Source organism: Anabrus simplex, chromosome 2 (genome assembly GCF_040414725.1).
Source record: "Anabrus simplex isolate iqAnaSimp1 chromosome 2, ASM4041472v1, whole genome shotgun sequence".
NCBI lineage: Eukaryota > Metazoa > Arthropoda > Insecta > Orthoptera > Tettigoniidae > Anabrus > Anabrus simplex.
In genome coordinates, this window is record NC_090266.1 from 944,441,531 (window position 1) to 944,465,030 (window position 23,500).

A 23,500-nucleotide genomic window follows, 5' to 3' on the forward strand; every position below is an offset into this window, starting at 1 on the left:
GCTTGTTTAGTAAGCCCACCTTGTCCACTAAGCTAGGCCCATTGTCATCGCATCAAGCGTCGCACCCCATGGATCATCTATATATAGACATCGGACCTTTCCCCTAATCAAACGGGAACGCTAATAAATTTATTCTGGTGTGTGTAGATGGTTTCACTAGATTTTCTTGTTTATTTCCGACTAAGCTGGCAACTGCTCAAGTCTACTATTTCTTGTTTGAATACCATATTTGCTTTTTTTGGCCCCTGTCAATATACAGTTTCTGATAATGCTAAGGCATTCGCATCGAACTTATTCCGTAAATTCTGCTTTGACCTCTCAATATCACATGTAACTACTTCAGCTTATTACCCTCAACCATCTCTGGCTGAGCAGGTCAATTGTAATCTTAGATCTGCTTTAATTGCGTTTCATCATGAAGATCATTCCACGTGGGATACTTCCCTGCATTGGTTGGCTTTTGCTCTAAATTCAGCGGTTTATGTATCCCATAAGTTCACTCCAGCTTCTCTCATGTTTAAATTTGTTCCTAACACGCCGCTCTCTAATCTTTGGTCACTTAATGACATATTACCAGAGACAATAGATCCCAATAATCTTAGAGATCTATGGAAGAAGGCTAAACACAACTTAAAGGCTTCCCATGAGAAGGATAGAGCAAGATATGATCGTGGACGGAGGCCCACCAATTTAAAACTCGGAGATCAAGTAATGGTTAAAAATTTTGTTCCTGCGGGCAAGCTTGCCCCCAGATTCCATGGGGCCATGCTTCATTCTAGATTTTCTGACACCAGTTTCATTATTAGTCCGTAACCCAGCCACAGAAAGGATATTTAGAGTTCACCTATCGAAACCTGTGTAAATTCAGGGTTGTCCTTAATTCACCACTAAACTTGGGCAGGAGTCGAAGGTTATCTTTCTTTTTAAAAGTATTTTTCTGCTAAAAATATTGGGTAATGCTCATGGGGTGGCCTTCTGCCCCTATTTGTTATTATTGTAAAACCTTCCCCTCCGAGAAATTTCCTGTTAGCCAGTATCTGGTGGTTATTACCAAGCCCCTGTCTCCTTCATCCATGCATTGTTGACACACACTCACCATCTATGCCGCCCGCCCCTCTACCTCCAAAAAATAAAATTGTACTCGCATGCTCCAGCAATGTAAGAAATTTCATTTTTCCGTATTGAACCAAGAATTACAATAAATAAACTTGATATTTCCACCTATTCAATACAATTTTAATGCTGTTATTCAATTACAAGATATTAAATTTCACAGGACTAGTTTCGACGCGGACTTGCGTCATTTTCAGCTTTTTCGGAAAATAGGCAACCTTACAATTCATGACATGTCTTAAAATGTTTGGCATGAAATCCAGTTAAATCTATAATTAAAACCTTAACTCATTAAAAATTATTATGACAAGTAAAAACTTGCAAGTCAGTCGTATGATAAAAGTTCATTGGTTAAATGATATTCTTATGATCAAGCTGTTGTGGAGTCCTTAAATTTGTTGAACGATAGATAAAATATTGTGTTCCATTTCACTACAACTTACTGCTGAACCATCTCGAAAAACGTGAAGGTTAGTCATATGGAATTTTCTGCATAAAATCTTCTATGTCTTAGGCCTATGAGGTGGAAACATTAAAGTAGTTTCTTGTGATGTTTGTGAAACCAATGTTTCCTGGTTCAATGCGGAACCTGTAAATATATTAAAAACGTGGTTAACGATCCAGTGTTGAATGTGTTGTGGCTCTAATCAGCAAAATGATAAAGTGATTGTAGAACAAGTCCTTTTTACAAAGTAGCACAGTTTATTCAGAGATTCCTCAAACAACATTATAAATGTAGGGCTAATAAATCAATTAAGAATACTATTGAATTAGTTAACAAGTTGAACGACTTCGAACTACGACCCTACCACACAATACATTCGTTCGATGTGGTTAACATGTTTCCAATAAGATAATACCGATCATTCATAACAATTTAAAAACTTAGTCACCTAAGCGTACTAGAGATACAGGACTTCATGAATTTATTAAGGTTGTTAATAGATAATAATTACTTTATTTTTGATAGTATAATTTATAAACAAAATAGGCTATCAATGGGGTATCCAGCCTCGGGGATTTTAGCAGAAATTTATTTGGATTTTTTAAAGGATTCCGCGATAGATAACGGAAACACGTTCAGTAACATACACCATTGGTCTAGGTACGTTGATGATGTATTCGTAGTTCTAGATGAGCGGATAACAGATGCAAAGACCACCTTAAGTAAACTCAATGACATAGATCCGCACAACAAGTTTACCTTGGAATCTGAAAAGAAGGGATCAATTAACTTTTTAGATTTAACTATTAAGAGACAGCCTCCTACTTTTTCCTTCAACATCTACAGGAAACCAACACAAACTAGCGTCACTATAAGACAAGATTCAACACACCCAAAAGCTCACAAAAGAGCTACGTATTTCAGCCTCGTAGACCGGGCTTTTGAATCCCTATGACTAAAGCTAATTTAAACAAGGAGCTGAATACTATCCGCAATATATCCTATGCCAATGGCTACAAGGCCTCTTTCATCGAAAGTTTAATAAATAAGATTAAACATCGTCCGCAAACCACGCTTACCAAAGATAAACAAAGTCATAATTCCTATTCAACTTTCACATTTAATAACAACATTCACAGAGTCACCAATATATTCAAAAAGAATAATGTAAAGATATCTTTTCGCACAGATAACAAGAGTACCGAAGTTTTACACAATGCAGCTACTGTAAATAAATCTAACCCTTATCTTAGGTCAGGTGTTTATAGGTTCCAATGCAATGACTGTGGCAGCGCCTACCTAGGGCAAACTGGGCGCAACTTTAAGATAAGGTATGCCGAACACGTTAATGCAGTAAAATATAATATATTCTCTGCTGTGGGACAACATATCCATGAGCTAAGACATAATTTTACAAACTTGGAACAAGACATTAAAATATTAGAGATTATGAGCAAGGGACCATTGCTGGACGCTACTGAATTATGTTACATTCATGTAGACCAATATTTTAACGCTAACCTCAATCTCAATGATATAGCTGAAACTCCAAAAGTTCTCTTCGATTTCCTGATAGCATTTTTAAAAAATGTTCAAATCCCAAACAAGAATTTAATTTTACGTATAATTCACAATAAGTTTTCCCGATATTTGTTCCGCAGTCCACGCCCACCGGACTCCCTCCACACGCGCGGCCCACTTACATCGTCTCAACCCACCCCTACTTCCCCTCTTTAGCTACGTCTGATCATGCAAACCTGCTCAAAGCCTTCATTGTTCACTGAGTGCGGCTACTAATAGCATTGTCTCACGGCATCTTGAGGTGAATCCCACGTACAATCACTTTATCATTTTGCTGATTAGAGCCACAACACATTCAACACTGGATCGTTAACCGCGTTTTTAATATATTTACAGGTTCCGCATTGAACCAGGAAACATTGGTTTCACAAACATCACAAGAAACTACTTTAATGTTTCCACCTCATAGGCCTAAGACATAGAGGATTTTATGCAGAAAATTTCATATGACCAACCTTCACGTTTTTCGAGATGGTTCAGCAGTATACAAGTTGTAGTGAAATGGAACACAATATTTTATCTATCGTTCAACAAATTTAAGGACTCCACAACACCTTGATCATAAGAATATCATTTAACCAATGAACTTTTATCATACGACTGACTTGCAAGTTTTTACTTGTCATAATAGTTTTTAATGAGTTAAGGTTTTAATTATAGATTTAACTGGATTTCATGCCAAACATTTTAAGACATGTCATGAATTTTAAGGTTGCCTATTTTCCGAAAAAGCTGAAGATGACGCAAGTCCGCGTCGAAACTAGTCCTGTGAAATTTAATATGTTGTAATTGAATAATAGCATTAAAATTGTATTCCATAGGTGGAAATATCAAGTTTATTTATTGTAGTGCTCCAGCAACACATCTCTCTCGCCCAGATATTATTGTTTCAGTACCCCATCAGCCGTGGGCGGCCATGCTTCAACATCTGGCGAGCGATACCAGAGTGGGGAATGGACCCACTCCACTCTAGTTAAGACTCCGTCTGGACGGCGCGCAGGAGTCCACCTTCCTGGCAAGGGCTGAAATACGGTGACACCACTGCCAATCCATCTGGGGACTGCACATATACACCTGATCTGCGGCGACCATCACCACGACTACCCTTCTCATAGTAGCGGGAGAGGTGTATCTGAGGGTACTTCGGGGGTCCGGGCGACTTCACCCGGGTATCGGCAGCGGCGGCACGTCTTGCCGTCAAACTCAATCGGCGCATCCGAGAATTCTACTATCGCCAAAAGACTTCAAAGCTGGTTTTAACAATTAAGTTACTAAAAATGAACTTTCAACCAAAAAAAATGTTCCTATAAAAATTTCTCTGTGCAAATCTTCTTCGGTCGAGTTTCTTCTGCGTCACCCCAAGGAAGGACCTTTGGGGGTGGAGGTCTGTATCGGGAGGTACACCTCAACTCCACACATTCAAAAGAAGTGCCTTAATGAACTCTACCTATCCAACAAACGTGAAACTGCTATTGCATGAAGTTGGAACATTAATCAGAAGATGTCACTACTGTATAAATGAAAAGTTTATCATTTCTAAGTTTCCTAGGCTGATTGGTGGTATTTTGTTTTGTCTTTGCTGTACATCAAGAAGTTTGGACATTTCTCCATAGATGGCATTACCAAAAACTGTGGTAATACACTCTGGTGCAAGGTAAAGAAGTTGTTAATGAAAGAAATTTTGTGTTTATGGGTTTTCTCAGGTAAATTAACTTTCATTCATTTTTCTTCATATATTACAAGGTTTGTAACACTTCCTTCTCGTTCCGCCAGTTTTGAATCTGGCCAATTGGAATTTTCTGTAATTATTTTTCAGCCTATCACAGGATTCTTTTTGGTTCTTTGGGTGTAACTTTTGAATTTGCCTATGAAATTGAGAGGGTGTGTCCTGATTAGTCCAGAATCCTCTCGAACAATCCCCTCGGGTATATAAGCTGAGGCTTTTCTGGCTACATTGTCTCAATGATCATCGTCTTTCTGAGTGTGTGTGTTAATATAGGAGGCAGGGCTCATTCTTCGCCAGGCAGTCCAGAAGCCAAGGTAATATCCACCAGGCTTACTTTTCTGTAGCTACCTCCGCAAACTTATACGAGGGGAAGGTTCATATTTCTAATTATGCAACTTCCTGTTTTCCAAAATTTAAACCTTCTTTCGGCTAATGTAAAATTTCATAAAGTCTTAAAACTGTAAATCGGGGATAGAGAGTGTGTTACCCTCTCGAGTTCCCCTTCAATTTAATTTCAGGTGACTTATGATTTTGTAACCTTTTCTCTGAAGGGTAAAGTGTTAATCTTAACCTTCACTCTAGTCACCTCCATAGCTTGGGATTAGCCTCTGTATCATCGGGCCGAGAGCCCAATTAGGGTTTTATATTAAAGTTTCTGGGAGCGCACGTGTACGCCTCCATTCAATTTGTGTTTCGGGCCATTAATTTAACTTGTTCTTTTTCCACAAAGGCCCAGTAGGTTGGGTACTAGATACCCCTGTGTACAAAATTTTGTTAAATGGAAATTGTGCCTAGAGAGGCCAGAGATTGTAAGATTTTGACGTAATGTTGTCTTGAGTAGGTTGTAAGAAATTTGTTTAAAGTTGGAGAGCATGGAGCTCTTTTCTGTGTTTTGTGAATTCAACTGCAATATTGAGGTGCACCTCTGGAAGGCTGTAAAGTTGTTGGAGCAATGTGCTCTTAAATTGGAATATTCTGGTTCTTGTCTAAAAATTGAGATTTTGCAAAGTTTTGTAAACTGGATCTGGTATCTCAGAATTTGTAAACTAAGGGCTTGAAGCCCAAAATCTGTAAAATTCCCTATTCTTGGGTTTTCCTATTCTTTTTGAAGATTGCTATTTGTACCTGTTACTTTATTACTTCATCAAGTGAAATGTTTGTTAAGTTTGAGATTCTAAAAGAAATATAACCTATGTTAAAAGTTTTAATTAATCGTTGATATCGTAGTTGATATCATAGTTAGACCCAATCCATCCACCTTCTTTCACCTCTTTCTGCTCCACGGATATCTCCGTAACAATAATAATAATAATAATATTAATAATGATAATAATAATAATAATAATAATAATAATAATACAAAGTGATTTTCATTAATCATGTCATTACATAAACTGAGATCAATAGTTTATAACGCTGTTTAACATGGAAAGGGTAGAACAATTTTCTGAGAGGCAATCAGAAATGTGTCATTCATATACTTGTTTTCCGTTAATTCTAAATGCATACTGAAAGATACTAACACAGCAACTGAACATACTGAACTCTTACCTGATTAAGTACAGGATCATATCCACCACTGACAGATGAATCACACACTTCACATGCTATGTGTCGCCTGATATCGATTTCACTAGAAGATAAAACAAGATAAAGATCAACAAATACATATAAAGGAATATTATTTAACTTGGTATTTTGATTATGGCCAGGACTTAAGGCTAGATGTCCTTCCTGACACCACATGATTTTTCAGATGAAAATTCCAACCCAGGATTCAAACATCCTTCAAACTCAAGTACACATAATATTTCGGTTGACAGTAATATATAACAAGAACTGGAGTGTTCCTAATGTGTGTTTGAACTTTTTGATGCTAGTGTATATCTCAATCCAAATCCTTAAATAATTCCGGTTATGCTCACAATCATAGACAACATAATAGCACACGTTACCAGATATCATCCACATAGACAGTGGTGGTGGTGGTGGTGGTGATCAGAGCTGTTCTAGTCTCTAATACCAAACAACAACAAAAGAAGAAGAAAATAGTCATTATTTCTGATGGTCCCCATAGATGCCATCAGTTTCTTTTACAAATCAATATGTATAACACGGAAAGCCCTGGAGTTACCACAAGTAGAGCTACTTAACAAATTATTTATTTGTTATTTAGCACTTGGCTGTACATATCAACATAAGTCAAAAATAAAATACATATTTACATTATTTACAGTCTGACTTTCAAATTGTTAATAAAGTCTATTACAGCTGGATCTGCTTCCACAAAGTCACTGAAATTGCCACTATAGGAATACGTCAGGCAGTCATTCACTATGTGCCGTATGGTCTGTCTGGGAGCACCACAAATGCATTCTGGCGAAGGTATATGTCCCCACTTGTAGAGAAGATCTGCACATCTGCCATGGTTTGTTCTTATCCTGTTCAGCATTGACCATGTTTTCCGGAGTACGTGAAAGCCACTTGGTGATGTTCTGGTGCCTGTGATGTCTTGCAGCTGACATGGAAGGTTTTTTACCAATTCTTCCTTCCAGGTTTGCAAGAGGTTGAATTTATTGTTCACCAGGTGTCTCGCTATCCGGATGGAGGGGTTCCGTGAACATAAATGTCTGGCTTCAGCAGCAATTATGTCCTGGTGTATTGGTAGCTGGTTGTTTGTATTTATCTTCTTATACTCCCGGAGTAAGGCGTGTTTGCGTTTGAGTTCCGCTGGTGGAATGTGACTCAGTGCTGGTAACCAGAATGTAGGTGTTGATTTTTCTGTGCCAGATACAATTCTCATTGCCTGATTCAACTGGGCATCGACAAGTCTGGTATAGCTGCTATTGAGCCACACTGGAGAACAGTACTCAGCTGTTGAGTAGACCAAACTGAAGGTGGTGGTGCGTAAAATGACAGCTGATGAACCCCATGTAGTGTCACACAGTTTCTGAAGTATGTTGTTTCTAGACTTCAGTTGTTTCTTGAAGGAAAGGGTTCTATCTAATGCGATCTGCAGATAGTTTGACCGAGCGAGTTGGCCGTGCGCGTAGAGGCGCGCGGCTGTGAGCTTGCATCCGGGAGATAGTAGGTTCGAATCCCAATACCGGCAGCCCTGAACATGGTTTTCCGTGGTTTCCCATTTTCACACCAGGCAAATTCTGGGGCTGTACCTTAATTAAGGCCACGGCCGCTTCCTTCCAACTCCTAGGCCTTTCCCATCCCATCGTCGCCATAGGACCTATCTGTGTCGGTGCGACGTAAATCCCCTAGCAAAAAAAAAAAAACCCAGATAGTTTGTTTCATTGGTGTGGGTCAAGTGATTCTTACCCAGGTACACTTCTAGTTCACGATTAGCTAGCTTATTGCATAAGCGGAAACATGTCACTGTAGTTTTGTTTGGGTTTGGCTTCAGCCTCCATTTTCGGAAGTATTCTTCAAGAATGCATAAATCAGTAGTTAGGGTATGTTCCGTATTTTCTATCTGTTTCTCCTGAATAGCAATTGCCCAGTCAGCTGCATAGCCAAACTTTCTTGAAATGGTTGCAGGCATGTCAGAGATAAAGAGGCTGAAGAGAAGTGGGGCCAAGACAGAGCCTTGAGGCAGCCCATTGTCAAGTTTCTTCTTATTACTGACGGTGTTTCCGGAAATTACTTGGAATCTGCGATTTGTTAACATGTTATCCACAAGTCTGGCTATTCTTTTACATGGTATTGTGCGTAGGAGTTTATAGATCATGCCATGCCTCCAGAGAGTGTTGTAAGCAGATGTCAGATCAATGAATGCAAGTGATGTCTTAAGTCTTTTCTGGAATCCGGCTTCAATGTGGGTGGTCAGTGATAGTACTTGATCGACACAACTGCGATTTGGTTGAAATCCAGCTTGTTCCATAGGTAGTTGTTCAAGAATTATAGAGCTTATCCTGTTGTACAGAAGTCTTTCCAGTAGCTTATACACTGTGCGAGTAGTGCAATAGTTCTGTAACTTTGAGGAAAGTCATTTGGTTTGCCTGGTTTCAATATGGCGATAACTTTGTTCTTTTAAGTGCAGGAAGTATGTTCCCTGTTTGCAGGATATCAGAGAAGAAGCGTGCAAGCCATACTTTTGCATATTTTCCACAATGGAGCAGGAATTCTGGATGGCTACCATCAAAGCCTGGAGCTTTACCTTGTTTAACATCTTTTAGTGGCTTTGAAATGTCCTCTGATGTGAATGGGCAAGATACTTCATTATCCTCCTGACACTTTGATTTTAAGACTTTAAGCTCATGTTTAATCTTGATGGTGTGATCTCTCTGCTTGGGTGCTTTTGATGTTGACACCATGTGTGAGGCTATAGTATCTGGACTCATGGTGCTGTTATCATGTAATATTTTGTTTTCACCTCCCAGTTTTCGAAGAAGGGACCATGCATTCCTGCTTGACTGTTTGAAGTCAATATTCTCGACGGTTTCAATCTATTTCTGTCTTCTTGAGGCATCAAGGCTGTGCAGTAGTTCATTTGATATTTCATGGTCACCAGTTGTGAGGAACTCTACGTATAATTTTTCGCTGACTTCATCCTATCCAGGAATATACTCCTTCCTAAAACCTCTAGGAATAATCTTCTTTGCTATACTGGTCACTGAACCCACAAATCTCTCATAATTTTCATTAAAAGGTGGAATCCAACCCAGACATTTGTCAAGGTTCTCAGAAAATTCAGGCCAGTTTGCCTTTTGTAAATTCCATCGCAATCGTGGAGTAGAAGTGATGATGGACACTTTCACACTTGTTTCAATAATGACTGGTCTGTGTTGACTGTGAGGAAAGGCACGTAGGACTTTGCGTGATGTTGGTAGAGGCATACAATTATCATCCGTAGATACAAAGCATAAATCAGGGTTGTAGACACGTTTCCATTAAGCTGATCTAAAAGTAGACAAGTCTTTCGCATAAAAAATAAGGTGCATGTGATGTGCATCGGCCCAGGTGACCAGAGCCTCGCCACTGTCGTCATTAACACTATATTTCCATTCAATGTGATGACTATTGAAATTACCAAGATAAACAGTTGGATGTGGGTAAATTGGAACTACAGAAGGAGGCCGCTGAACGGCAGGTGGTTTGTAAACATTTATGACTTTTGTCCCACTTACATCTATGACAACAGTGTGGATGTCGTCGTTGGTGTTAGTAGAAAATCAGATAGGCATTCTCTATAGTATTGTTAACATATGTAGCTATACCATACACCTTATGATATGTTGCCCTTACGAGATCATATCCTGGAAATTTTCCTCATGAGTTTAGTTGGCCTATATCTTCTGTATGCATTTCCTGAATGGCAATTATGTCAATGTTGTTTTCTAGAGCAATTTTAGACAAGTATTCTCCCTTTGCTCTGCTTATGCCTTCCACATTGATCTGTAACATGTGGATACCAGGTCCAATTCTTCTGACGTGTCAGTCCTTAAAACCAGCCGTAAGGCTGGTTGGATCCTCGACAGCTCTGCCATCAGCTGTCATAGATGGCCTAGGCATCACTGAAGGTGCATACTAGGGAAATGAGGAGTGAGGTAGTTTCCTGTCTCTTTCCTCACCGAGCCAGAAGTTGCTATTACATATGTCTGCCAAGCCCACTGAAATGCATGCATCAACCGACCCTATGAGCAACATTTTCACACCATTCACAGCAGGGACTGGCTGCGTACGGAATGGCATTACTAGCATCGCTCATACCTCAGTCACTTCCACATTGCCACAGTCAAGGAAAAGACTGAAATAGGTCAATGAAAGTAACAAAATTGCTCTAGCGTATACCAGAAGACATAGTGCACTGTAAACACTAGGTCCTGCCAGCAAAGGCATCTCTTCCCGATACTGCTCGATAATATCTGTTGTAAAGTAATGCATCCTTCCATATGCTGTTACTCAGTCAGATGATGAAATATTTGGTTTAAAGGATGAGAACGTGGCATGCTGAAGGAAAAAATAAGTAGGTGGAAAATAGCAGGAATTCTAAAACACAAGTTCAAAGAGGTGTGAACTGCAACACTTTTCCACTGGTGGAACAAAATCAAAATTAAAAAGAAGCTAGTGCTCAGACTGTGGATGAGATGATGAAGACTAAAAGTAATTCAGTGTCAGAAATTAGAGACATTTGTTTACAAGGACAAACCAAAATCTTGCATGCAGACAATACAACTTTTACAGAATAGAATAAAATACTCCCATCCCCTAGTTCTGGATCGCATGGAACTGGGAAGAGGGTAATCATTTATTGCAAACCAAATTATATGTTGATACATGCATGATTTTCTTTCTAGGACAACATGTGTCTTACCCTTATTAATTTGTATCAGTGCAAGTATTTACAAGGTATCTGTAAAAGAACTCCAGGGTTTTGAAGTCAAATATTTGAATGAAATCCATAATTAATAATAATATGTTATACATGGTTTGAAAGGTAATTACGTCAAGTTTCCTTTTTTTTTTTTTTTTTTAAACAGTTCAATATGTGCACCATTTGTGGCATGGCATAAATTCAAATAGTAGACTCTTACCATGTCCTGGTCAGCACTTCTAGGGTGATGGTTGACACAGAAGGGATGATCATAGCAAGCAAGCAAGCAGCATTAGTTAACTAAGATTAGATAATAAAAATAACAATTAACAATCACAACAATTAAATCCTATCTCAAAAAGTTTCATGCATGCCATGAGCGCTGCGGAGCATTGACCTTGAAGTGACAAAGCAGCGGCCTGTCTCTCTCTCAGTGCAATGGCTACGTCCCAACAGAAGACTCAGTGTGTTATATGGTTCATAGAAATCGGATCAGCTGTTACTGTAAAGCGGAACTTTCGACGTGAGTATGGTGGTGATGCGCCTATGGACAAAACCAATCATCGATGGCTTTATGCTTTTAAAGAAAATAGAAGTGTTTTATGAAACAAAAGTCGCCAGGTAGGCCGTAGCCTTCAGCTGGGGATACTGAAATTGACTGTTCGTAAGGTGGTGCACGAAAGGCTTCATCTAACTGCATACAAGTTACAACTTCTGCATGCTGGCCGGGATGTGGCAAGAGGTGATATAGATGTTGATTCCCGTAGGGAACGTGGCAAGAGATCGATTACCGTTTGGATGTATGCCGTGCCACAAATGGGACACATAATGAACTGCACTAAATTGTAAAAAATTACTTGATAATATTACCTTCCAAACCATGTGTAACACATTATACTTAATTTCTGACTTCATTAAAATATTTAACTTCAAAACCCCAGAGTTCTTTTATGGATACTCTGTATTTATGTCATCCTTCTTCTTTTTTTTTGGTTTACAATTTGCTTTACGTCGCACCAACATAGATAGTTCTTATGGCGATGATTGGATACGAAAGGCTTAGGAGTGGGAAGGAAGCTGCCATGGCCTTAATTAAGTCCGCGTGTGTCTGAAGTAAACGTGGAAAGAATCTTTACTTCATGTCTATAAAGTCCTAAAAAAATCAATGTAATGAGGCAGTTCCCTAGGGATACTGAAATTGACTGTTCATGAGGTGGTGCGGAGTGACCTTGAAGTGACAAAGCAGCGCCCTGTATATGTCAGTGCCATGCAGTGCAATGGCCTGGTGTGAAAATGGGAAACCACAGAAAACAATCTTCAGGGCTGCCGACAGTGAGGTTCGAACCCACTATCTCCCGGATGCAAGCCTACAGCTGCGTACCCCTAACTGCATGGCCAACTCAGCCGGTATTTATGTCACAAGTGCGAACAGAGTTATCCTCAGCTTATAATAGACAATATGAATTAACTGAATGACTGTAAGAATGAATGAATTATTGCATGACTGAAATGTATTCATGCATGCATGAATGAATAAACACTCGTCTCTCTGAGTCACAAATAATCACCAACTAAGGAGAGATCCCTCATTACTGAATGAACGAGTGAATGAATGAGCGAATGAATGCTCTCAGCCTACAGCTACGGAACTCCAGCAGCTGAGGAAGGAACATTCCATCTATCATAACCTAAGCGAATTCACATGCAATTTAACACATGGTTACCTTGAGGAAAACAATAATGACAATACAATGGTAATACTAAAAGTTCATTTTGTGCTTGCTTTCTTCTTATTCTCTTTTGCCACATATATTTTACTATACCAAAAAACTTTGCTGCACTACCCATTGCGATCCATTCTTTGTTTAACGATTTTATTATCGTATAAAATTCTTTCTCGCTTTCTATTTTTGCTTTACTATCACTACCCATGTATTTAATCCCAAGAGAGTCTGTTTCCCTACATACTCTCAACAGATGTGCCTCCTCCATTCATTCTCGATATAATAAACACCAATTTTCTTTATTTTTCTCCCTTAGATCTTTATTCTTATCAATACCCATTGGTCACCACAATATACCTCTTAGTTCCCAAATCACAACACTTTCTTTATTTCATAAGTTATGAATTTCATTATAGTCCGTATTGACAAATGATCAATATCAAAGGGTAGAGAAGGGTCCACCTATTCAATACCATTAGCTTGTACACTGTCTTATAAAACTGGACTATACATATTCTAGCAGTTACCCGTGGCTTCACTCGTGTCGATTTCGTAATTTGATAAAAGTAATCATTCCTCGGCACTGTACTAAGACATGGAAGTCCCTAAAGTACAAAAAATAACCGAAAAATAGAATTTCATTTACCCCAGAAACTCTTTGTAAATCATGTTTAAGGTATTGATTTTTGGGGCTAAGACAACCATGCGACACAGAAATGTACATGTGAGAAACAGTCTTGTCTCAAGTCAAAAAAATACACGTTCCTTTATTTTTAAAGGAGATTCCATATACCAATGTCCATGTCTGTAAAATTTTCATTTTTTGAGATATAAGTATCCTCATAAAAAATAATTCAAATCACTTTTCAACTTCCTTTCACCCTCCCGTTAGTGCTTTTTCCGAAAACAAAAACGTAGGCCTACCTGTTCCTGTATTTTTAAAGGACTCTCCAACTACCAAGTTTCTTGTCTCTAACATGTCAAGTTTTTGACATATACTGTAAATATACCGATAATAATTTTTAAAATTCGCCCACTTTTTAATTCATTTCAGCCCCTTGGGAAAGGGATTTTCGGAAAGCAAAAATATACGTTTCATTATTTTTAGAGGAGATTCCAAATACCAGTTTTCACATCTGTACGTCTGTAACACCTTCAGTTTTTGAGATATAAGTATTCTCATAAAAAGAATTCAAATTCTTCATTTCTTTCCACCCCACTTCCCCCTTAGGTGGACTTTCCTAAACAAAAATTACGTGTTTCTTCATTTTGAAAGGAAATTAGGAATTAGTATCCTCACGCATGGAATTCAACTCCTTATTTACTTATTTTTAAACCCCCTTAAGTCGATTTTCCAAACACACACACAAAAAAGTGTTTCTTTATTTTTAAAGAATACTCCAAATACCAATTTTCATGTCTGTAACTTCATTAATTTTGAGATATAAGTATCCCCATACAAAGAAATCAACTAATGTTTCAATTCATTCATGCCCTCCCCCAGTAAGTGGTTTTTCCGAAGACAAAAGAATTGTTAATTTCTTTACTTTGAAAGAAGATTCTAAATACAATTTTTCATGTCTGTACCATCTTCCGTTTTTGAGATGTAAATATCCTCATAAAAAGAATTCAACTCCTTTTTCAGTCGCCCCCACCCTCGCCCATTAAATTGATCACCCCCCACTCAAAAATGTGTGTTTTCTTTATTTTTAAAGGAGATTCCAAATACCAATTTTCACAGCTGTAACATCTTTAGTTTTCATTCGCCCCGCCCAGAATGTGTGTTCCTTTATTTTTAAAGGAGATTCCAAATACCAATTTTCACATCTGTAACCTTCAGTTTTTGAGATATAAGTTTCTCCATAAAAAGAATTCAACGTTTTTCACTTCCTTTCTCATTCCCCTCTTAAGTGAATTTTCCAAAAACAAAAAATATATGTTTCTTTATTTATAAAGGATCTTCCAAATACTATTTATCATGACTCTAACATATTCTGTTTTGAGATAATTATATTTATCCTCATAAAAAGAATTCAACTCCTCCCCACCCTCCCAAGTTGATTTTCCCCCCAAAATGCGTGATTATTTTTAAAAGATATTCCACCTACCTGTCGTAACGTCAGTATATCTTTAGATTTTTTAGATATACTGTAAATACACTCATACAAATAATTCAATTAATTCTTCAATTCTTTCGCCCCCTTAAGTGAGTTTTCTGAAAACAAAACACTCCGTGTTTCTTTATTTTTAAAGGAGATTCCAAATACCAATTTTCACTTCTGCAAAATCTGTAGTTTTTGAGATTTAAGCATCCTCACACAAAGAATTCAACTCATTTTTTCAATTCCTTCACCCCCTTTAAGGCAATGCATCTGTGAAAATCCTAAAATCTACAGTTTTCATCCTATCACCTTAGAATTTTGATCATTTAATTTCAGTATCAGTATGATACAACATACAAAGTTTCAAGTTTCTATTAGTAACAGTTTTTGAGATATTCATAAATTTATCAATATTTTTAACAATTTTCGATGTATTTATAAAATGCTCCTCAAGCCAAACCGCTCAACAGATCTGGCTTAAAATTTAATCTTGGTTTGAAAAGACCAATATAAAAGAAGTGATGTGTGGGTTTTGACAAATTTTAATTACAATGAAAGGAACAAATTATTTCACATAGGCTTAACTTTTTAAATATATTTTATGATGATCATTTTGAGAAAAAACTAGATTGCCACTGAACTACTTCATGTATTTTAAAATTTGCACATCAGTTTGTTATTATGTTGTATCTGAAACTATCCTAAAAGTTTCAAGTAGATTGATTGAAAACTGTGGCATGAGGAGCATTTTGAATCTTGAAAAGTGCTGGAAAATAAATTCTTCTTACAGCATATGTACCGCTCCAATCATATCATACTTTGAATTTGGAGTTTCCAATAGGTGTTATCTTATATGCCGACGTGGTAATGTTGTAATAAATAATGCTAAAATTATGAAATATTATTCGTCTTCCCAAGTTCCATTAATCTACTTCATTTTTAAAAATATTGTCATCTTGACCTACTGTCGTTACGTCGTATTCAAGGGTTTTATTATAACTTGTATCTCCATGGCACAAAGATTATGTGTTCAAAGTTCATATGAGGAAAACGTCACATTAGATCCTCCTGCTTGAAAGAAGAAAATGTTGAGGCATTTTCTTTTAATAACTGCATCTCTATAAAGTACTGATAATGGGACACTTTCTTCTTTCATTCATTCACTCAAATTAGTTTGGAACAACGCAGTTTGCTTCTCGGCTAACAGGTGTTAGTATTTTCTTATTGGAGTCGATTATTTTCCTCAAGTAGTAAACTTCTAATTGATGACATCTCTTCCTTTATATATTTGTATTGTCACCAACAATCAGCGCATTTATTGTGTGTCGATAAGGGGAAAATGTCTTTCATATTTTATTGAATGTCTGCATGTTACTGCCATTAAGGTAATGGTAACTTATCACTGATTTGATTAAACTACCTGAAGATGTGTACTAAGTGAAGCAAGGATTTTTCTTAGAACCGCGGGCAAAGGAATACTGGTTCATTAAATCATACGAGTTCAACAAATGTTATTAAATCATTTAAATTATTAAATTATGATGTCATTGAATTATACAACTTATGTATACTATTTCAAGTCAGATACTATGGACATTAAGCTACGAGTTCGGATGGTATGTTAAGGCCTTTCTTGAAGATTTTACTTTTCAATCTAAGTTTGTCAATTCATTGATTTATAATATGAATCATTATTTAAAATTTAATGTGGACAAATGTTAGGAATTCTTATGAATTCAGTTGTATTTCACAGATTATATTGTTATAGCCATTGTTAACAAACAAGCCTCCTGCCATTATTGTTATCGCTTCTCTCTCATAACAATGTAAGTTGAGCCTCCACAACAATGCATTAGGAATATAAATAAGCCAGCCATCCTTATAAGATTTTATTGTTTTTTAGACAGGAATCCATTCATGTCCCTTCATTACTATTATATTTATGCCATTGCACGAGATGCAGGTACAATTATTAAGAATAGGGGCCGATGACCTTCGATGTTAGGCCCCTTAAAACAACAAGCATCATCATCAATTATTAAGAATTGAGTGGTGACTTGTCATGAGAACCTACCCTGTTTGAGATAGGATACTTATGTTCGCCGGAGCTAATCCATAACATGCTATGATCTGATATTTGCCTGTTGATATGCCAATCCTACCTGTAAAGATGATATTTATGATATTCTATTTGATGATAATTCAGCTTTAATTGTAATTAAGATGTACATATTTACCATGAGTATGATGATTGCTAGGATGCTATTATGTGAATGATAGGTTGCGTATGATAATTATTTATGTGACATTGCGATGCCCTATATCACCACTTATTATCACCTCAAACGTTGTCCCATTATTTGTCGCCCCACCACGTGGCTAATCCAATTCTAGGGCGAGATGTCGCAGGTATATATATAAAATTCTACGCTTGTCCCCCATTACACTAATTTTCTGTTCTGAGCTGCTAACTTTAACACCCCTAACACTACCTTTTAGTTTCTCACTTGCTTCACAACCCATGTTGAATTCAGCAATTGCTGATGTTACAGCAATCTCCAGTTCTTTATTTGACATAAACACTTTCTTCAGACACTTAGCCCAAATTACGCTCTGCATTCCCCGGGCACAATATTTGGTGTGGGGATTTTAACTTCCCCTATTTGATCTTGTAAACTAGTACTTTCATTCTTGTTCCTGTTAGAAATGACATTTTTTCACTTTATCCAACACTTTACTAGGACGTTTCTTCCGGTGACGACAAGTCTCAATTCTTCTTCCCATTATGTACACTGATAATTACACAACCTCACAAATCCCAACCTCAAAAACTAAGCTGTTTGCACTAAGTAGATCCTGTTATTGTTTATGCATCCACTTATTACAAATATAACATTTAAGAAATTATAGAAAAGCAGAGTATAGGGCTATAACATGAATGATAAACTCAAAACGTGAGATCACAACTCTTCGTTTACATTCAACACGTGGACAAGTTCCATCACTGAAATAAGCGCCAATTCCACTCAATATATCAATAGTCCATCAGAATAGCCAACATAAAGACCCACAGGAACAAAATTTCTTACATTAAACCCTCGCGCTCAATTCAAAATTTTCGAAAAACAAAACGAAAGATCTTCATGAGAATAGTGTTGATGGGCGTCAACGCCCACTTGCACGGGGTCATTTAAATGGCTACTAAGGGCTTTAAATGGATGATATTTAAATAAAACAAAGCTCAAAAAGAAAGTACAAGGTATAAATATTATAAGAACGTAAAAAACTAAAAATGGATTTCTTTTCACAATTTTCATCAAATTTCACCGATACATTGCCTTAAGTGGATTTTCCAGGAAAAACATATACATATTTCTTCATTTTTAAATAAGACTCCAATAAAAAATTCAACCCTCTTTTCAGTCCTTTTTACCCCCTTATGTGGTTTCTTCCGAAAACAAAAAGACATGTTTCTTTATTTTTAAGACGACAGTAGCGCCAGTGATAACATATGGAATTGAGATCGTGAGATTTTTAAAAGAACAAAAATACCAATTTTCACATCTTTAACATTCACCCCCTTTTTCAGTTTCAGAAGGTGCTTCTTTATGTTTAAAGATTCCAAATACCAATTTTATGTCTGTAAACTTATAAGTTTTTGAGATATAGATATCCACATTTAAAAGTTTCACCCCCCTTGTAACCCACCTAGCGACAGAATACCTGAAAAATCTTCCTTAGTGAGCACCTCTAATATAAATGTACCTCAAAATTTCATTTCTTTATGTCCAGTAGTTTTGGCTTAGATATGATGAATCAGTCAGTCAATCAGTACATGTTATTTTATATTGACCACAGTGGAGTGTCTGGTCGACAAGGGTTCAAAACAGCCCAAAGGAAACGAAAACTCTCAAAACTGCTAGTGAATCCAGGAAGAAGGCAGCAGAGGGTCTGATATATGGTGCTGGGGAGTTTTAAGTCAACTAGTTTCAGGTATTGGACTGTTGTTCGTCTCTAAAATTTCAATCTCTTTTTCCTCAGAATTTATTTTCTCCAGATGTTCATACAAAGTTTCGGTAGCAATCAATAAATCATTAACACAGATCGTAGTGAATCCTTTTACTTCGCCCGTTAGATTTCTGTCCAACATGCGGATTAAAGCAGCAGATGAGTTCTTGGTACCGAAAGGAAGCCTTTTAAAAGCATAAATCTGGTTCATGAACATGAAACCAGTGAAGAGTCAAGATTTCTCTTCTAACAGAATATGGTGAAATGAAAATGCTAAGTCCATGGCCAAAAAAGAGTTCATTCCCCAGAATTAATTAATAGAGAAATGTACACTCAAGTTTGAGCATTAAATAAATTTCACATTTCAGTCTTTGCTATAGTCTGTAATTGTCCTGGTTCTTTTCGTGCATGTTATGATGTGATATCTACTACACTTCTGTCCACACAAAATGCACTTACAATCTTCGTCTGGCTCATGGAACTTCTGGTTTACGCATATCTTGTGGTGAAACCCATGTATGGAGAGTCGTTATCACGTGGCATTGTGTGTTGCACTCTCTAGTCCATCTATCGTCCGTCATCGCTGGTGAGGCGTAGAAGTCGAGGTCGATTTCATTTTTCTTCCTTTTCCTGATGTTTACTATTGCCCTGCTTGCTTCCGTTGATTGTAGGTAGAATTGTGATCGTATGTCTTCTATGAAATACGTCTCCCGCATCATTTCGTATACCATCCGGGATGGCGCTGTCTTTCCGACTCGGGTAATCCTCTTCATGAACATTGCTTTTATTCTTTCTATTCTCATCAGGTCTCCGATCTTCAGCTTTTCCCACACGATCTCTTGAAAAGTCTCATCGCCGTGCTGATTGATAGGTTTGAAATGTTTTGGATGCTGTATGAGGCTCTGATTGCTGCTGCCGTTCTTTCTTGAATATGTATACCAAAGGACACCGCCGTTGTCTGTAGTGTTATTCCCAAATATTTGTAATTTCCTACCTTTTGTAATGGCTTTTGGTGTAATGTTATGTTGTCTTTGGGCGTTGATTTCCCACCTTCTCTGAAGGTCATTTGTACTGTCTTTTCTTCATTTATCTGTAGGCTGTTTTCCTCCGCCCAGGTCTCTAGTCTGCGGACTGCCCTTTGCACATCCTCCTTTTCTTTCGCTCCGATCAGCATGTCATCTGCGTATAGGATCAGCTCTGCTTTTGATCCTTCGTCTACTATGCGGTTCACATCTGCTGTATAAATGTTGAAAAGTGTGGGACTCATGGGATCCCCATGCATAACTCTGTTCGTCTGTATTATGTCTTCAGAAATTTCTACGTTGTTGTTTATTTGGATTATGTTCCTCCGTAGACATGCTTCAACTATTCTCACTAGTGGGTCTCTCTCGCCGATTGTCAATTTCATTTTCTCGATTAGCTTTCGCCTGTCGATTGAGTCAAATGCCTTCTTGAAATCAACAAAGACTGCGTGATATTTCCCTCCTTAGTGACTTAAGGCTTCTTCTACCTGATTTATTAGGTATTTCACTGCCTGGACCGTGCTCCTGCCTTTCACAAAACCGAATTGATTTTCTGGAATGTACCCACTGAAGGCTTCCAGTAATCTTTCATTTAGTATATTCGTGAAAACTTTAAAGAATGCATTTTCTAGTGCTACACCTCTAAATGAGTCTAGTGATGTTCTGCTCCCTTTTCCTTTGAACAATATCTTTAGAGTCGCTGTGTTCCATCCCTCTGGTATTTTCCCAGTCTGTATACATTTGTTCATTAGGTCTTTCCACAGTTCTTCCATCTCGCCAAGTGAATCTTTTAAGTGTTCCATGTAAATTTTGTCTGGTCCTGCGGATTTCTTGTTTCTCCCTCCTTGTATTGCTTTCCTAATTTCATACGTTGTTATTGGCTCCACTGCATGTGCGGGTTCTGCTGTTTCTATGTCATATGCTTGCTTCAGCCCTTCCTTATTCAGTATGTTCGAGAAATGATGTTCCCAGTTCTCCATATGAATTTCTCCTGTTGCGATTGATGTCTTTTTTTCAGCGCTATGTATGGGTCTGATTTTGCTTCCTCGGCTTGTTTCTCTGTATATTCTTCTTTTTTCTTTTTTATTAGTTCTTTATATTTTTTCCTTTTCTCTGCATATGCTGTTAAGTCTTCTGGGCGTCTGTATAATTTTGCTGCATTCAGGGCCTTTAGAGTTGCTTTTCATTCCTTGTAACACTCTTGGTCAAACCAAGCTTGTGCGTGTCTTCTTTCCTTTACTATTATAGCTTTCGTTATTACTTTGGTGGCTGTTGCTACGGCTTCTTCTAGTCTTTCTTCTTCTATTAGGTTTCTAGCTTTCCTGATGTTTTCCTCGCTTTCGTCTACTGTTTCCCGCTGGATTTTTCTAGTATATATACTTGGTCTTTTTGCTTCCTTCCTCTTTTGTTGGATTTCCATGCGTAGGCGTGTCAATAGAGGTATGTGATTCCTTATTGGTGCTGCTGATGAGTTCCATAGGCCTTCTTATTGTAGTTGTACTCCTCTAAAAAATAGTAGGTCGATGGCGCTATGACCGTTCTGTGCAATGTACATTGGTGTTTCTTTTTTGTTCGCTATTTTGAAGCCTTCTTCTTCCAGTGTCTCAAGAAGGATGCGAATTTTGGTATTTTCTTTGTCTATCCTGCAGTTAAAATCTCCGGCAATTATAACGTTCCTTTCTGCTTTCGTTTGTTCTTCGGTCACCTTTACGAACACTTACCAATGGGTTCATGTATGGAGTGTTCATTTTAGCAATTATTTCATTATCTAACATGTCTTCAATGATGCTTTTAACTTCCGAGTTGTATTTTTCTGAAATTGGGTAAGATTTGTCTTTATAAGGATTGATTAATAATTTGTATTCAAAATTTGGGATACACCCAGGTTTCTTTCCAGAAATATCGCTGTAGCTATTTAGAATTTCCAAAAGGGCTTGTCTCTGTTGGGAAGTTCCTTTAAATTGTTGTATTTTCGTGTAGATGTCTGGGTTGTTCTCGTCTATGTCGTAGGTTTTGACCATTTCTTCAATCGTGCCGATTATTTGCTCAATTTCATAGCTGGCATACCCACTATGTAATCCATTCATCTGACTAAAATTGTTGCCATGATGACCTACATGTATCCTATTCTCCATTTATTTTGGTTCGTTCCTCGACATGTCCAGTTGATTATGATTTGTTCCTGGACCCATATTAGTCTTCACAGGTATAGTTCCGATTTCTCTTGGGAATTTGATCTCTTCCTTTTCCAAATCTATGATAATGCCATTAGTTCTGACAAAATCTGCTCCAAGAATTACATTGTATATTAAGCGATTCATAACAATGAATGTTCGATCGTGATGTCCCCAATAATTAATTTTAAATATGTTTGAATGGTACATTCGATGGATTTATCGGATATTATTCCTCTTATCTTTGTTTTTGGTATAGGTAGAATAGGAATTTTTTGCATCTTTTCTTGAGTTCCTGATATAATACATTGGATAAGACGCTGATGCTGGACCCTGTATCAACCAAACATAATATTCTAATGCCTGGGATTCTGGCTGAAATAATTGGTAATCCAAGTTTTAATTCCTGTGTCTCTTCTAATGGTTCCTCAATCAATTCATCAGGTATAATTTCACGATATTCTATTTGAGCAATAAACCATCCTTCCATGTTATTATTTACATTTATGTTATGTACGCTATTTACAGGTCCCTCAAAGTTTTTTTTCACACCATGACCTCCTATAATGTGGCCATATGGTGTAGCTTTTGGATGTAGATTAGTTCTGTTTGCTCTACTCCTTTGTAACTCAAGACTTTTGCCACCAAGGCAGTCCATTTCTGTATCTTGGTACTTGATAACCTCTTCCCACCTTTGCCATTCTTTTCGTAGTTCTTCAACATATCTCCTGTTTTCCTTGTTCCTTGTTCCTTCATCGTGAGGTGGATTGTTGAATTATACATTTCCTGGGTTCTGATTCTGTGGGTTATCATTTCTCCTACTATATGGTCTGTGTGGTTCATGATTTTGATATGGGTGATCTCTTCTTGAATTGTTGTGTTCACTCCAGGGACGAATCCTCCAATAGTCTGGTTGCCTTCTCCTCTCACTCCAATTTCGGTACCTTCCATAAGAATCCATTCTTATTTCACTCTCTCGAAGGTTTTGTTCTCTGGTGGTGGGTGCAAGTATTTGAATTAATTGTTCATTCGCTTGAAGTATCCTAGAATGATGATTTGTTGCTGTGGAATCAAGTTGTCGGAGCATCACTTCTGCCTGAACTGCTGATTGCACGTTGGCAACCGCTAAGAGTCTCTGAATTTTGAATGGGAATTGTCTTTCAATCACACGAATCAATTCAATTTTGGAGATTGACGTGTGAAGGACTTTAATTTGATGAAATTGAAATAGGAAATAGTCCGAATATCTGGTCTGGTCTGTGGTTGGGTATTTCCTGGAA

The 23,500-nt window shown here is 37.5% G+C and overlaps 1 protein-coding gene across 2 annotated transcripts in view; it reads right to left on the minus strand.

Annotated features, from left to right (window-relative positions):
- The window catches only part of LOC136863205 (mitochondrial inner membrane protease ATP23 homolog), a 177,755-nt gene that overhangs the window by 91,300 nt on the left and 62,955 nt on the right, over nt 1-23,500 (minus strand). For both annotated transcript variants that reach the window (XM_067139570.2, XM_067139571.2), the window contains exon 4: nt 6,417-6,498. In XM_067139570.2, coding sequence (XP_066995671.2) covers nt 6,417-6,498 — 82 coding nt within the window. The remainder of the gene's footprint in view (nt 1-6,416; nt 6,499-23,500) is intronic.